This window comes from Glycine max, chromosome 10 (assembly GCF_000004515.6).
Source record: "Glycine max cultivar Williams 82 chromosome 10, Glycine_max_v4.0, whole genome shotgun sequence".
NCBI lineage: Eukaryota > Viridiplantae > Streptophyta > Magnoliopsida > Fabales > Fabaceae > Glycine > Glycine max.
The window spans coordinates 43674563-43690014 of NC_038246.2; the positions used below are offsets into that span (position 1 = coordinate 43674563).

Here is a 15452-nt window from a genome sequence, read left to right on the forward strand (position 1 = left end):
CAACAATTTTGCATGGTGTTGATGAGTCAGACCCCTAACAGAATGACATTCCCTGTAACTATTGCCTGACACAATAAACAATAAAATACCCAAGAATCGTGATTAGTAGTGATTAATTAAAGGAAGTTTATTAGAATCTTGAGACATTGCTTTAGACTTTTTCTTTTCGTGTTGATATAAAATATTGTTGTAGATATTTTCTTCCAAATGTTCGGGATCGATAGCAAAATCCACCTTAATGTTCATATTAAGATTAAGACCTATAATTTCATAGCCAACATATATGATGCAATGTTGCTATTGGTGACAAAGTCATTAAAAAAAAAAACTAACGCATTGCTGTTCTTTTTATCCAACAAGCATATAATTCAGACGTTAGAGATGCTGTGCAATATGGGAAGAAAAAGTATTTTGCGCTATAAACTCCAAAGAAAGTAATATGATTGGATTGACTTATCTGCCCCAATGAACTGAACCAAAAACAAGTTTAATTTTGTAGCTCGTCATTGTCTAAGCCAGATCATTTGTCTGTGAATAACATCACAGCTAGCATTGTCTTTGATCTAATAGTCAGATATTTTGAACACTATGAACTAACCATGGTCGGTTTATGTTGCCTCGTGAAAGATTGCACTAGAATGAGAGACATAATTTCATTATGATTTGGATTGTCCATGTTAGATGACCCACAATTTTCTTCTACAAAGACCGCAGAGGAATCATTTATAGTGTCTGTCTCTCTTGTAGAATAACACATTAAGATGAAGGAATCCAAAGCTAACAAAGAAGGGGGAGGGAAGGGTTTTCAAATGTTTCTAGATTTACAACTGCATTGGGGATAAATCAAGACAAAGGCAAGGCAAGAATATAAGATGATCAACTCATAATTGTATGATATTATTATGCATCAGAATATACACTGTTCTTACCTCTCCAAAACTAGTAGCATGATGTCAATAGAGAGTAGAAACAAACTTATTATGTTCTGATTTTTATTTTTTTTATTTGTGGGAATAAAAAACAAGTAACAAAGAATTTACAACAACTTTCATGTTTTGTTCAATCAACTGAACTAAACTTTTCTCGATTATTATGCTCTGATTAAATAGAAAGTATAAAAAAAAGGTTTGAAAGATTAGCCAAGTTATTTAGATTGTTAGAAAATTTTACATCGTTTGCCTCAAGTCACGGTAATCCAACTTATATATTTATTGAACAACTTTATTTAAGTTGTTTATTTTTTCACAACAAAGCCAGCATTAAAAATCTTAGTACTTTTATTATCACTTTATGACACGCCTTGGCCAGTTTGTAAAGAAATAATTAAAAAGGGTTCGGTCTTGTGCTCTTGCGGGGCACTCAACAGACCCAAAAGGCATTAATGCTACCCGTGAAAATGAAAGCATGCTCGTGGGTAGCTCTTGCAAGTTACAAGCCAACACAACCTGGAATAAACTGTTAACACTTTTAATGTTCATGAATCTGGCACCACTACAACATTTTTTTTCAAGTGTTTAATGGTAGACAATGCATTTGACTATAGGGACATTATACTTCAAAGGTTTTAAAAACAGTAATAAACATGTGTATCTTTCACTTTCAGAGTGAGAAACACGTGTCTGTATACATGTGGGCAAGTCAGGTCCACATCAAAGATCTGAGAACCTAGAAGGGACATACTTATAATTTCAGCATGGTTAGTAAAAGTATCAAAACACAAGTTCACTGCCTTCCATTACATCCCAAGTAATCAAGCAAAGTAACAGTTCAATTTTGCCCTGATCCTAAAATGAGAAGTTCTCAAAAAAAATATTACAAAAAACTTTACTTCCCATTTGAGGTGAAGAACCATATTAGTCAAATGCTTTGCTGGCACACCAGGAAACAAAGCTATCCTGTGAACTGAAATCCTACAGAAACAAAAAAATGTATTACCAATGAAGAAAATTAGGTAGTAGTGACAACTAAAATGAATTCAATGTAATGCCGAATCATAGGAACATGAATATACCAGCTGACTTAGTTGAAATTCTGAAGGTGGTGTCTCAGGCACTACATTTGCAGTGTCAAGGACAAGATTTTGACACTCTACGATATCTTTCTTCAGATGCTCTGGTCCTAGATTAGCATAAACAGAAAGACTAGATCGTTTTTTGTGCTCATTTTCCCCATCCCTCTTGGGAGACTGGCTTTGAAGGAGATCATCACACAAGAACAATGCTTCAACAAGTTGTTGTGAGCTCAACAGATTCTGTGACTCACTATCCCACCATTTTGAGTCTTCCTCAGCATTGTTTTCTATATTATCTATCCCTTCATTATTTTCAGTTTCTACTATCAATAGATCATCTTTTGCAAGATCTTCACAATCAGCCTGAAGATCCTCTAAACAATCCGTCTGAGGATGCTTTGGAATAATATTGTGCAGAAGACCAAAACAGAAGAACAAGAATTATCAACTTCTGTAGATGCTATTTTTCACATTTCCCACAAGTGGCCACTATCAAAACTAATCTCACAATTTTTAAATCATTGTCATTCAGGTCTTAAAAAAATGACATCAAGAATCTTAGCAAAGTGGTCAGGTGACATTTCAGTATTACACTGTTAATAACCCAGAACAATTATAAGTGTATGAAATTATTTCAGAGAATGAGCAACAAGTAAGCATGCATCTATTGGGAGCAAAACCATATGAAATAAATATCTACTCTAAAAAAAACTAGATCATAGCACATCCTTTAATCAAATTAGCCTAATTCACTATAACAGGAGAAAATTAGATATTTGGTGGCATAGAAATAAAACCACAAATAGACCTTTTATATTAGATTAATAGCAACTTTCATTTTGATTTTGACAACTTAGTAAAAGACATGCCAAATATTAAATCCAGATTAAATGCTTAAAATGATTTTGAATGAAGAAAAAAGGGGTCCAACCTATGATTGCAAAAGAACAGTTACATTTTCATTATGTGATACATTCTCTTCCTAAAACAAAGAAAAACACGCAAGAAGAAAATGTGTGGCATATGATAAAAAAAATTACATTTGCTAAGAAAGCACAATTTGAGGTTTTACCTGAGGAATGTGATGTGATTCTTGTCCTAGGTCTAGATTTGACCATCGATTTTCAATACGAGGAGGTTCAGGAGTCACAGATTTGGGAGTGACTGGATCCACTTTAACTGTAGTTGCTTCAGTGGTTTCAGGAATATCCTGGTCACCCTTTTCACCAAATTTGACTTGCTGCTGCTGGTAAAACACTTTAGAGATAACATACTCTCCATCCTTTTCATCCTCTTCTGTTCCTAGATGATATTGATGCATAACCCAATTAGTTTTCTCAGGTTTTCCTCCTCTCACTGGGCTTATATACAGGACCATAATCTTTTTACAGCCTTTCTGAACCCCATTCAAGATGACAGGTTTAGTCCTTCCAGTCTTGTGCCAGCGGACATCACCAAAATCCTGACCACATATCTTTCGACGCTTTCGACTGCCAGTATTATAAGCCTTGATTGCTCGATGGAAAAGGTGAGAAGCACTTCCATCTTGCTTGACACCTAAATTTTATAACCATATAACTATTTATATTGATTGAAAAATAATCCAGTATTAAGGTTTGAATAAAACTCATGCTATCCACCTGGTAAATGTTGGGGATGAGTATAACAAATCCCATCATCCACTTCAAGAGAAGTAATAAATTCATCAATGAAAGGGTGAGGTTTTGAATTTCCAGCACCAACTTTTGCAAGCAAGTGCCATATTATCTCTTGATCAGATGGATCAAATTTAACACCTAAAGGTAGTCCAGGCCATTCTTGGGCTACCTAACAACATAAAGTTTCAAATGTAAGAGAACAACTACAACTATGAATGCAATACTTTGGGACAAAAGAATGAAGTCTTGAACTTATATGTATAAGCAAACTCAATAATGCTAATAAACTTTTAGGACACATTTCATGGACTCCAGAAATATGGCAAGTAGCACAGTTAAAAATAAGAAAAACAGACACTCAAGTAACAAACATTTGAGATCATGAGTATGTGTTCAAGAAAATGGTACTTGGATAATGCCTATAGCCCTCTAGTTGGTGTCTTGTGTCAAATTTAAATGCTTATACATTCAAAAGTAAAAAGTAAGTGATTAATCTCTTGTTAATTCTTAAGTGGTAGTTAAGGATAAATCATTTAAAGTAAGTTATGTAGTTGCTGCTATTTTCAACTACATAACACATACATGTAAATATTTAAATGCTTTTGCATTAATACTTCACATTCGATCCAGTTAAGATAAATCACTTTCCTCATTTTTTTTTCTTTCTTTATAGCAGCTCTAACTAAGGCATAACTGAAAAACATTTTCTTTTTCATATACAATCACTCTCATAGAAGATCACTGTCAAAACTCAGCAAAGAACCAAAAATACTATCAAGACTAGCATAATTATGATAAAATGTAATAATGAATTGAAAAGTAAACAAACACACAAGTACAAAACTAGAGGTGAAGGAGGTGGAGGACAAACATTTTACATGAAACAAACCTTACATGCACAATTGCAATATCTATATCTATGCAGAAAAAATGTTCCTGTGAAATATACTCTGAAACATAAAAGCTAGATAAAAAGATACACGTACATCACTGTTGTCAATAACATGGTGACAACTTGGACAAGCTCTGGAAGGATTGCTTTTCCATATAACTTTACCACATGTTCCAGAGACATTCTTTATTTTGGTTGCAATTCTACTTTTGTCCACCAACCATGATGGTCTGCATATACAAGTAGAAACACAATTTTAACAATCTGAGACAATGCATCACTTCAGAACATAAATCATAATAATCAGAAGGTCCAAAAACTAAGATCAAAATAACAACAAGAGTCCTATATCTTGAGCTTCCAAAGGATGATATCAAGAAAGAATAAATAAAAAATAGTCACAAATACAAGTGATAGAATTAATAAAAGACTAATTCAAACAAGGGAAAAACACTTGACCCTCTAAACTTAGTACAAAGATGGCTTAGAAACTCAGGAAGACATACAATCTAAGAGGCACATCAGAATAAAAAATTTATTATTTGACAGAAACTACCTAGGTCAACCATGTAAAATTTGAGATTTTTAACAAGAATTGACTAACTTTCAGATAAACTTATTATCAAGGTTTTAAATTGCAGCCTTGCGGTCCTGGTTTCATCACAATCCTTGATATTGCAGAGAAATGCCACCGATGTGACCACAATCGCACTTGCGGATACTCTGAAAACCTTGTCATTGCAGCCAAAATAGCGGCGGTGGACCATTTTTTGAAAACCTTGCTTATGATCAACATGATTGATCACAGAGAAAATTTTCCAGAAAAGCTATTTTACAGTAAAAAAAATTTAAGAAAAACCAAACCACGAGCATGATCAAAACTCAGGTAACACTAAGCAGCAGGCTTCCATTTCAATTATATTTACAGAAAATACTAAACTAAAGAAGGGGCATTCCACTACTATCCGCATCATCAGAAAAAGGGTGAAGAATAGAGGAAACAAAAAAGCTGAACTTTCAATTGCTCAGGGTGATCTTCTATTTAGTTCTCACTAATAGAAGAATGAAAAGAGCAGGGACAAAGCCAACTCAGAAAAGCCCAAACGAAACTCCATAAAGGTATGATCTTTACATGAAAGTATCAAACCTCATTTGCAATATAGAAAGAGAAGCACAAGACAACAGTGTTCTTGTTCGATGATGTTTGAAAGTGAAGCAGAGAAGGAAAATACTTACCCAGCCATAGGAAAGAGAGGTTGGAGAATGATGCAATCACAGGTGTGAGTGTGAGAGAGATTCAAAACCGTCTCTTTAGTATTCTCTTTCCCTCTCTTTGATTTTTTTTTTCCTTTTAGTTTTTTTCGTTTTTAAACGCAATTTTATATTATATTCTTATCAGAATCTTTGTGATTTATAAAGGAGGTTTTTCAATGTTTTAAAAAATATTTTAAAATGGGTAAAAAGTAATTTATTAAGAGATTTTGAGTTCATTTATTTAAACTTAAAAAAAAATGTATATATTATCTATTATCTTATATATACTAGTATTTTACTATATGTAGCATATAGGATAAAAAATATATTTTTATAAAACTAAAATTTATTATGAATGAATGTTTTTAATATATATATACCATATTTTTAATTTAGATAAATAAATGTATTTTTTATTGTTGTAATTTATTTTAAATTATTGAACCTTAATTTAAAAATAAAGATGAAAATAATAAATTGATAGAAATAAATAAATATTTTAAAAAACAAGTATAAAGATGAGGAAAAGTGATTTGAACTAATCGATAAAGAATTTTTTTTTTACTAAACATTAAATCAAATAAAAATTGACATTAAAATTAAGAAGTATAATTAAAAGTAATAAAATATTAAACACTAAAATTAAATGAATCTATACAATATAATATATAAATAAAAATCTAATCTTATTACCAAGTTAGAATAATCTCAAAGCCCAATTTCTAATAGAATTTTATCCTACTTGACAGCATCATTATGCTTCTTATCATTTTTGCCACTACACACATAATTTATGACACAAATTATTTTGTAACCCAAATTAGAAGAATAATTTGTAGAAGTATGGACTCATGAATGACAATTGTCTTTTGGTGTAGAATGCTTGTCTATCTGAGCTTAGATTTTATATGTTTTCTGATGCAATATGATCTTATATTATCAGAAATAGTTAGTTTTTTTTTAAGTTTTTTGTCTACCTAATTACTTCCTTTTGACTGCAATGAAAAATATGATATTATATTTCTTTTTGTCTTACATAATTTTGCTTTATCACGAGATAGATAAAATAAGTTTGCTTGTACTTTACATCATTTTGTGCAAATTGTTAAATTTTGTTCAGGGGTGGATCTTAGTTGGAGCAGGGGTAGCCATGACCCCCCTTTTTTAAAAAAAATATTTCTTATATCCTAACACTTTTTAATATAAGATTGGTCCCCCAATTCTTTTAATACAAGAATATAGGTGTTGCTAAGTGCACTAGGTATATTGCTAGCACACCCAATATTAAAACAAAATTTTAAAAATGTCCTTAAGTATTTTCTACTTTCTTTTAAGTAAATTTTTTTATATAACTTACTGATTGGTTAATTCGTAAATTTTATATAGCCTATGGATTGATTAATCTGTATGAGTTATATGGATTACTTAATTCGAATAATTCATACGAATTAGTTAATTTGTATGAGTTATATATAGATTGTGTAATCCATATAACTCATACAGATTAATTAGTCCGTAAGAATTATATGAATTTTTAAATTTTTTTAATTAAAAGAAATATTAAAATTTTGAATTTTTTTAAATTATAAATATATTAATATGATTGTTAAAAAAGAAGCAATAACTATTTAAAAACAAAAATAAAATTAGTATATTTACAATTAAAAAAAATACTATTTAAAAACATAATTCAAAATAATCTTTTTTATTTAAAAATTAAACAATAAGTATTTATAATTAAAAAAAACAAAAAAAAATACTATTTAAAAACATAATTCAAAATAATCTTTTTTTATTTAAAAATTAAACAATAACTATTCAAAAACAAAAATCAAAATAATATTTTTATAAATAAAAAAAACATTTACCATTAAAAAAATTAATTCATTAATAAATTAAAAAAAACATATAGATTAGTTAATTTGTATGAGTTATACAGATTAATTAATCTGTATAACTCAATCTATATAACTCATACGAATTAAGTAATCCGTATGTGTTATACGGATTAACTAATCCGTATAACTCATACAAATTAGGTAATATGTATGTGTTACACGGATATCAAATGCAATCCTAAATCACGAAAAAAAAAACTTTACCTCGACGACGGAAAAGCACAACAGTGGTTTAGATGGCCTAAACGAAGCCAATGGAGGTTGATGATGGTGGTGACACGGCAACGATAACACAAAGAAGGAGGAGGAAGAAGCTACGTTGCGGTGAAAGCATGTACAGAATGTGCAAGGGAGATGAGAGAGAGGGGGTTTTTAAAATTTAAGTAAAGAATATTTTTGTCACTTTATTTAAATTATTGGGTGCACAAACAATATTGCAGGGTGCATCTAATAACAGCCCAAGAATATACATGATGGATGTTGTATCTAAGCCCATTTGGTCATCACATGGTTCCGTTCAACTGCATTTAAAAAAAAATGCAGGCCAACGGCAAGTCCAAACAAACTATTTTAAAAAGTAAAAAGAAGTGAATTGCCTTGGACTTGGTAAGTGGCGTAATTGTACAGCAAATACTATCCGTGTTCAGAATGTGCCTCAATGTTCCTACTGTGTCAAAATGTCCTAGAACGAGATCATACATATATCGCCATGTATGACAATCCTGAGAATCATCGTCTATCTTTGTTGTCTTTGTTCTTCCTCTTGAGTAGTGTTCGAAGAAGACGACTTTATATATAAAATGTATTATATGAGAATGATCTTTTTTATGTAAAAATGAGAATAATTAATTTTAATCTTTAGATTAAAATAAAAAATCAAGAATATTATATTTTAAATTTAAATTAAAATTTTATCTAATCATAATTTTTTTAAAAGATTTATCAAATAAAAAAATAAATATGTGAGATTTAATTTTGATGAATCTTTTATGTTGATGTTTTTTCGATGACTGTTTTGCCTAAAGTATTTTATTATATTCCTAGATTATGTATGTTCTGAGGTGCAACAAATTCTTGTTATATATAAAACCATGATTTAAGCAAAATGGGAGTAATTTGTTTTAAAATTTAGGGGGGCAGGGGAACTGTAGGCTATCTTGTATGAGAAATAATAGCTGCACAAAATATGCAAAGATTACAAAGAATCTATGTAGTTGGCCACAAGTACTGTGATTTGTGCAGTTTAATAGTTTATGGATATATAATAATGTAATTTACTGTGATGGATATATAAAGAACTATAACAAATTTTGCCACCTTATATGCTTGCTAAGGCCGCTAGTCAAATAGTATGATTAGAAACAAGAAATTAGTTTGGAGTGAGAAGTTGCAAATTGCATAAATAAAGTAACTCAACACATGACTTTCATTATATTATTTCAGATGCATATATAAACGTTTAAGAGAAGTTGCAATATTCCAAAATTAATGCAACAAGTAATGTGTTGCTGTGACTGAATGATATCTGGTGATCATAAAATCCATATGGCTGCACCTGCACCACTAGGAAATGCGCTGTCTACATAACTGCTTCCAGCTTCCAATATGTATATATACAACCAAATACCTCAAATGTAACAAATATTAATGGTGTCTGTTGCTATGATTGAATGACATGGCATGCATGTGAGACTTGTTTGTAATGGCATCTGAACTTGGTGCGGAAATTATAAGGTTATACCACGTTTGTTAAAGGCTTGTTGCTCCCGAATCTTGTACTCTTTTGTCTTTGACAAATATGAAGGCTTTTCACTTGTACAAAAAATTAATTATGTTTCTTGTGAATATTGCAAATGACAATAACATTGAAGAGCTTGCTCAAATATTTAAAAAAGAAATGTTGTTATGACATAATGATAGGTGACGATGAGAGCAAGCAATCGTGAGCCTAGTGCTGGGTATGCTGTGGAGTGGATTGTGTTATGCACCTCTCCTTTGAGAAGACAAACTTGTCTAAAAAACAAAAATTAATTTACTCTAACTTACCTAATAGTTTTTTTTATAACATCATATTTTCTTAATTCAATCATTAAATTAATTAAAATTCAAAATTAAATGAATTAAATTTATAAAAATTTAAAAAAAAAGACTCAGATGAGAAGAGATACATACTCAGGTGAATTCTTTCAAGAAAAGAAGACTGGGATGTGTTTGAAACACAAAACATGTCAATCCATGCTTCATTTTTAGTCCCACTTATTATCCACAAATTTCAAAATCAAATTAATGGTCTACAAAACTCATTTTGTAAAAGGAATGGTGAAAGTTCTTTTGCAAATTAAGATGAGTTTTGTGCAGACTTTAATTTACAATGGTTATCCAAACATACATTAAGAAATATAAAACAACAAGTGCATGTGTTTTTTGTCAACTTGTTGTCACGAGAATTAAGTGAACACAAAAGAAAAGGTATATAGATACTTTTGCAAACATCCTTTTGCTATTAACCCCCGGTTGAAACAAATATACAAACATGATCTAAGTTCTTGTCTTACTTTTTTGTGGCGCATACCTTCAGAATGTCAAATGCCACTTTAGGTTTGATCAGACAGACACAAATTTAATTCTCGTGCGTGCTCTTGCAATTTTACCCCCACCATCTTTGCCTCTTTGGCCGATAACGGAAGGTCATTATTTCTTCACATCATTATCTTATTCGAGTTTAGTACATAAAAACGTTATTGCATTTGGATTTTTGACGTTTGTAACAACAAGGAGTCTTAATCAATAGACAGTGGTTTACGAAAAGATGACATAAAAGAAATCAAAGTTAAGAATAAATATGAATTTAAATGAAGATTTAATTAAAAAATAGAGTTTTTTTTTTTTGGGAATCATCATGGTATTAATACATAGTATACTTGGACCAACGATATATTGATAATATAAAATAATGTATATTTTGTTTTAACTTATAAAAATTATGTTTTCAAAATTTAATTTATGTATGTACTATTAAAGTATTTTTAAATAAACATCCAATAATTTGTGTCATCAATATATAATAAATAAATAGATTTCACCAAAAAAATATATAATAAATAGAATGTCATAACAAAATGATCAAATTCTGTTAGTTATTTGCGTAAAAACATATATACTGATAATACATATATATTAAATTTATTGTTTTCTAATGTCTTGAAAAAATAAAAATGAAAAACAATTATTTTCCTTAGTAAACACTTCGCTAGTTATATTGATTTTGTATTCAATTTATGTCATAGATATATATCTCGTTTGTAAGCATCCACTAATTATAGAGCATCATAATTTGAATGCAAATTTATTTAATTATTATCTTTAAAATTTAAATAGAAAATTTGATATTATTGATTATTTTAAAATTAATCTATCGTAAATTTTTTTAAAAAAATTACGTGTCAGAAGCTATTGGGCTTCGTTTGTGTAATAATTAAGTTTTTCAGAAAAAATATGTTATGATACAATTTATTATTTTCAACTTATAAGAAAGTAATATTAATCTTTTTAATTTTATTTTTTAAATTAAATATCTTCATAAATTTTTAAAACATGTTTTTCTTTAAAATGGAAATTTTATATAATAAAAAAGACATAAATAAATGGATCTTAAATTCAAGCAGCCGTGCAATGATTTTGATTAAAAAAATAATTCCTTATTCTTTTCCTTTTCTTTTTTTAGTTTTCACGACATTTGTGGACGAAAGATGCAACTATCTATCAGTCAAAGAAGGCATATATTAAGGACGAGGGGAGATAGCATTCTTAAATTTGGTAGAAAAGCCAAAAAATATTTCTTTTATGTGTAATAGATATACATAACTTCTTTTTTTGTCTAAAGTGATAGTAATGAAGTTTTAACATAAAATAAAATCTCATGCAAATTCTCCAAATTTTTCACTAATAAGTCCATTTTGGGTATATATATAAAACCTTTGAGCACTTGAATCTGATATTCTTCTATGTATAAAAAAAATGATATTCTAAAATTCGATATGACAATCTAGGCAGAACACTCCCACTTATATTTTCAGTATGAGGTAAAGAGTCATGTGTGTGTTGAAGAGTAGATGAAAAATATTTGGAGCACTAGTGCACTACATGCATCACACTACCCCTAATGTAACTATTTCTTTTTCTAGCTCTAGTAACGTACACTTGTCCTATATAAACCACCTAGCACCCTTTTGGTATTGCATGCCCAAATTGTCATCATAACATAACTCTTTCAATATTCAATATTCCAGAAGCATGGTAACTTCACCACCAGCCATGCCCACCAAGGGTCGTGTTCTCATCATCGGAGCAACAGGTTTCATAGGCAAATTTGTGGCCGAGGAAAGCCTCATCTCAGCACACCCCACTTATTTGCTTGTTCGGCCAGGACCTCTTAACCCTTCCAAGGATGCCATTGTTAAAAACTTCCAAGACAAAGGTGCCATTGTCATTCACGTAAGTCATCATATTTTGTATATTTAGTTGACTGAACTTTTTTTTTTTATGATAAACAATATGTTTAAAAGAATGTGGTAAGTTTCATTAATTTCTTTTCATAGATAATAATCTGTTGTGTTGTATTTTGTGGCAGGGTGTGATAAATAACAAGGACTTTGTGGAAAAGATTTTGAAAGAGTATGAAATAGACATTGTCATTTCTGCTATTGGGGCCAAGAGCTTGCTGGATCAGCTTATACTTGTTGAGGCCATGAAATCGGTTAAGACTATTAAGGTACAATTTTACTCTTTTCTAGTAATTTATTAAATGGAAAATTCCTCTTTTTTTTTTACATTTTAAAAAATGAAAACAGTTGGTTCATGCACCGACACAAATATAAATAATAAATTAAGTACGTTTCATTTTGTGGCAGAATGTTTTTTCTTTATTATATTGTAACTATCGAAACAAATTAATGACAAAAAACCGTTCATGTAGCAAGAGTTACTATGTCTATAAACTTTATACTATTGAAAAAAAGTCCATTTACTGTGTGATTTATCCCACCGAAGAGTACGAAGTAATGTAGTGAATAATGTTTTTTTATGGGCAAATATTAATTTGTTAGTTTTATTAGAAATGTCAATTAAGAGGATTCGAAACTACAATCTCTCTTTCTCCCTTCATCCTTTTCCATTTTCCAGCCACTCAACCAATCTTATATCTCATAATAGTGAATAGGGGTATTGATGTGATTTTCATATGGAGAGACCCTACCAAATATTATGTTCAACGGCATCTAAACAGCACAAGTCTCTTCACTGTTAAATCATTACTATTTATTTACTAACTTTTAACCAAAAGATGTTCAATGTTTAGTGTAGAATCTCTTACTTGTTATAATGCAATGTTGCAGAGGTTTTTGCCTTCAGAGTTTGGGCATGATGTGTACAAAGCAGATCCTGTGGAGCCAGGTCTAACAATGTACAAGGAGAAGCGACTGGTTAGGCGTGTGGTTGAGGAATCTGGGATTCCATATACCAATATCTGTTGTAATTCCATTGCTTCTTGGCCTTACTATGACAATTGCCACCCATCACAGCTTCCTCCACCTTTGGATCAGTTACAGATATATGGTCATGGCAATGTCAAAGGTATAATAAGTAAACAAAAACAACTACTACTCCACACATTTATTGAACAAATTGTCCTATCCCTGAAATCAACTATCACTAAACAATAAACTGTGACATTTTTTTTCTTCATGTGTGCAGCTTACTTTGTTGATGGCATTGATATTGGAAAGTTCACAATGAAGGTTGTTGATGATGCCAGGACAGTCAACAAAAATGTTCATTTTCGACCATCTAACAACTGTTACAGCATCAACGAGCTAGCTTCTTTGTGGGAAAAGAAAATTGGCCTTACAATCCCCAGAGTGACCATCTCAGAAGATGATCTTCTGGCTGTAGCAGCAGGTTCAGTCATTCACAAATTCCTACTCTTTTGTGCCTCATAAGTTTGACCATATTTTATGATTTATGTTTATAAAGAGGGAACAGACCCCTATTTTAGTCCCTATTCATTACTTTAGTACTTTACAAAAGTTTGATTTTACAAAATACCCTTTTCCGTAATCTTTAATGTGAGAATAAATATCACAAAAAGAGATTAAAGTGAATGATATTTACTAAAAGATTAATTTGTAAAGCCAAGATTAAATTGATCTACAATTATAATCTCAAGTACTAAAGTAGGGTATGTGTACTCATTAAAAGCATTCCTCACCCACACTGCATGAGTATTACTTTTGATGTGTGCATGTGCAGAAAATTGCATACCGCGAAGTATTGTGGCATCTTTCACTCATGACATATTCATCAAAGGTTGTCAAGTTAACTTCAACATAGATGGACTTGGTGATGTTGAGATTAGCACTCTCTATCCTGATGAAGCATTCAGAAGCTTGGAGGATTGCTTCGAGGGCTTTGCTCTTATGATCGATGACAAGATTAATAAAGGGGAAAATAAAATTACCGGCACAAAATCTGTAGTGGAAGCAGTGCCATTCACAGCTTCCTGTGGAGAAGAATCACCTCCTCAAAAATGTTCTAACTTTGTTGTTACCAATTACTAGGCTTTGGTGAGGTGGAAATGTATTGAGTCATTAGAAATGGACCTTTTATGTTGATGTTATTTCGAAGACTGTTTTATCTAAAGTGTTTTATTGTATTCCTAGAGTATGTTCTTAGGTGCAACAAATTCTTGTTAGTTGTTACCTGTTACTCTGCTTTGGTGTCAAATCTTCGTCTAATTGTGTAACATTTTAAGAATTACTATTCACCGTCATGAAGCGCTGGACTATATAGTCTATATAGATGTTCTTGAAAACCTTACTCCTATTTTCTTTCTGACAAAGGTAAAAGTAAATAAACTTTTTGTAATAACACCAAAATTTAAGCAAAATGAGTAATTTGTTTTAATAGTTGCACAAAATATACAAAGATTACAAAGAATCTAAGTAATTGTGGCCCCCCACAAGTACTGTGATGTGAGCAGTTTATGGATAAAAATGTAATATATTGTGATGGACACTGTTCAGTTGAAGCTAGGCGATAAGAAGAACAATAACAGATTTGACTTACGTGCTATCCGTCAGTCAAATAGTAGAATTAGAAACAAGAAATTAGTTTAGACTTACGAGTGAGAAGTTGCAAATTGCATAAATATACTAACTCAATGACTTTCAACATGATCTCTCCGATATGGACTAAGCTGCAAACATGTTCGAATTCAACCATTGACCAGAAGTCTAGGACTTCTTATTGTAATATTCCAAAATCAACGTATTATTGTCCAAATTTATATATATTTGTTTAGTATAACAAAAAATTATGTAAGACTTCTTATTCCACATTCAACTAAACCCCCTCCCACCTTGCACTTATCATTGTAGAGTTAATAAATCAATAGTGAACCAACATTATATTGGTTTGAGTAAAATTAAATGGGTAAAAAACCATTATTAAGAGAAAAAGTCTTACTAAAAGTGATTAGTTAGGTTCTCCGACAAAAATTATTGAGTGAAAAAGTCTTACTAAAAGGGATTAGTAGAAAAATATGTGATTTTTACGTTGTTAACATGCCGTTCTAACCAACTAAGCTAATAAGTTAATTATGTTATAAAATAATTAATGTCACTATATGTGACACTAAGATTTTTAATGTATATTTAATATGCATGTAAATTTAAATAATAAAT

The 15452-nt window shown here is 30.6% G+C and overlaps 2 protein-coding genes across 2 annotated transcripts; one reads left to right on the plus strand and one right to left on the minus strand.

The window, feature by feature from the left end:
* Positions 1 to 1658: 1658 nt before the first annotated feature.
* On the minus strand, positions 1659 to 5923 carry NAC170 (NAC domain-containing protein 170). The gene is made up of 6 exons (XM_003535455.5): positions 5798 to 5923; positions 4656 to 4791; positions 3652 to 3838; positions 3084 to 3568; positions 2012 to 2407; positions 1659 to 1910 (listed from the first exon to the last, which is right to left on the minus strand). Exons 1-6 carry the CDS (start codon positions 5803 to 5805, stop codon positions 1854 to 1856), a joined length of 1269 nt encoding a protein of 422 aa, XP_003535503.1. The 5' UTR covers positions 5806 to 5923; the 3' UTR covers positions 1659 to 1853.
* Positions 5924 to 11923: 6000 nt separating this feature from the next.
* LOC100795100 (leucoanthocyanidin reductase) lies at positions 11924 to 14574 on the plus strand. Its single transcript, XM_003536262.5, has 5 exons — positions 11924 to 12207; positions 12344 to 12484; positions 13107 to 13344; positions 13465 to 13668; positions 14020 to 14574. Exons 1-5 carry the CDS (start codon positions 12007 to 12009, stop codon positions 14325 to 14327), a joined length of 1092 nt encoding a protein of 363 aa, XP_003536310.1. The 5' UTR covers positions 11924 to 12006; the 3' UTR covers positions 14328 to 14574.
* Positions 14575 to 15452: the final 878 nt, after the last annotated feature.

Bases quoted from the DNA above. Each gene is read 5' to 3' on its own strand.
- LOC100795100 (XM_003536262.5), top strand. From the start codon at position 12,007: ATGGTAACTTCACCACCAGCCATGCCCACCAAGGGTCGTGTTCTCATC. The intron at 12,208-12,343 runs GTAAGTCATCAT...ATTTTGTGGCAG, and splicing joins AAGGTGCCATTGTCATTCAC to GGTGTGATAAATAACAAGGA. The intron at 13,669-14,019 runs GTTCAGTCATTC...GTGCATGTGCAG, and splicing joins TCTTCTGGCTGTAGCAGCAG to AAAATTGCATACCGCGAAGT.
- NAC170 (XM_003535455.5), bottom strand. The intron at 2,408-3,083 runs GTAAAACCTCAA...ATTATTCCAAAG, and splicing joins AATCACATCACATTCCTCAG to CATCCTCAGACGGATTGTTT. The intron at 1,911-2,011 runs GTATATTCATGT...TTGTTTCTGTAG, and splicing joins AATTTCAACTAAGTCAGCTG to GATTTCAGTTCACAGGATAG.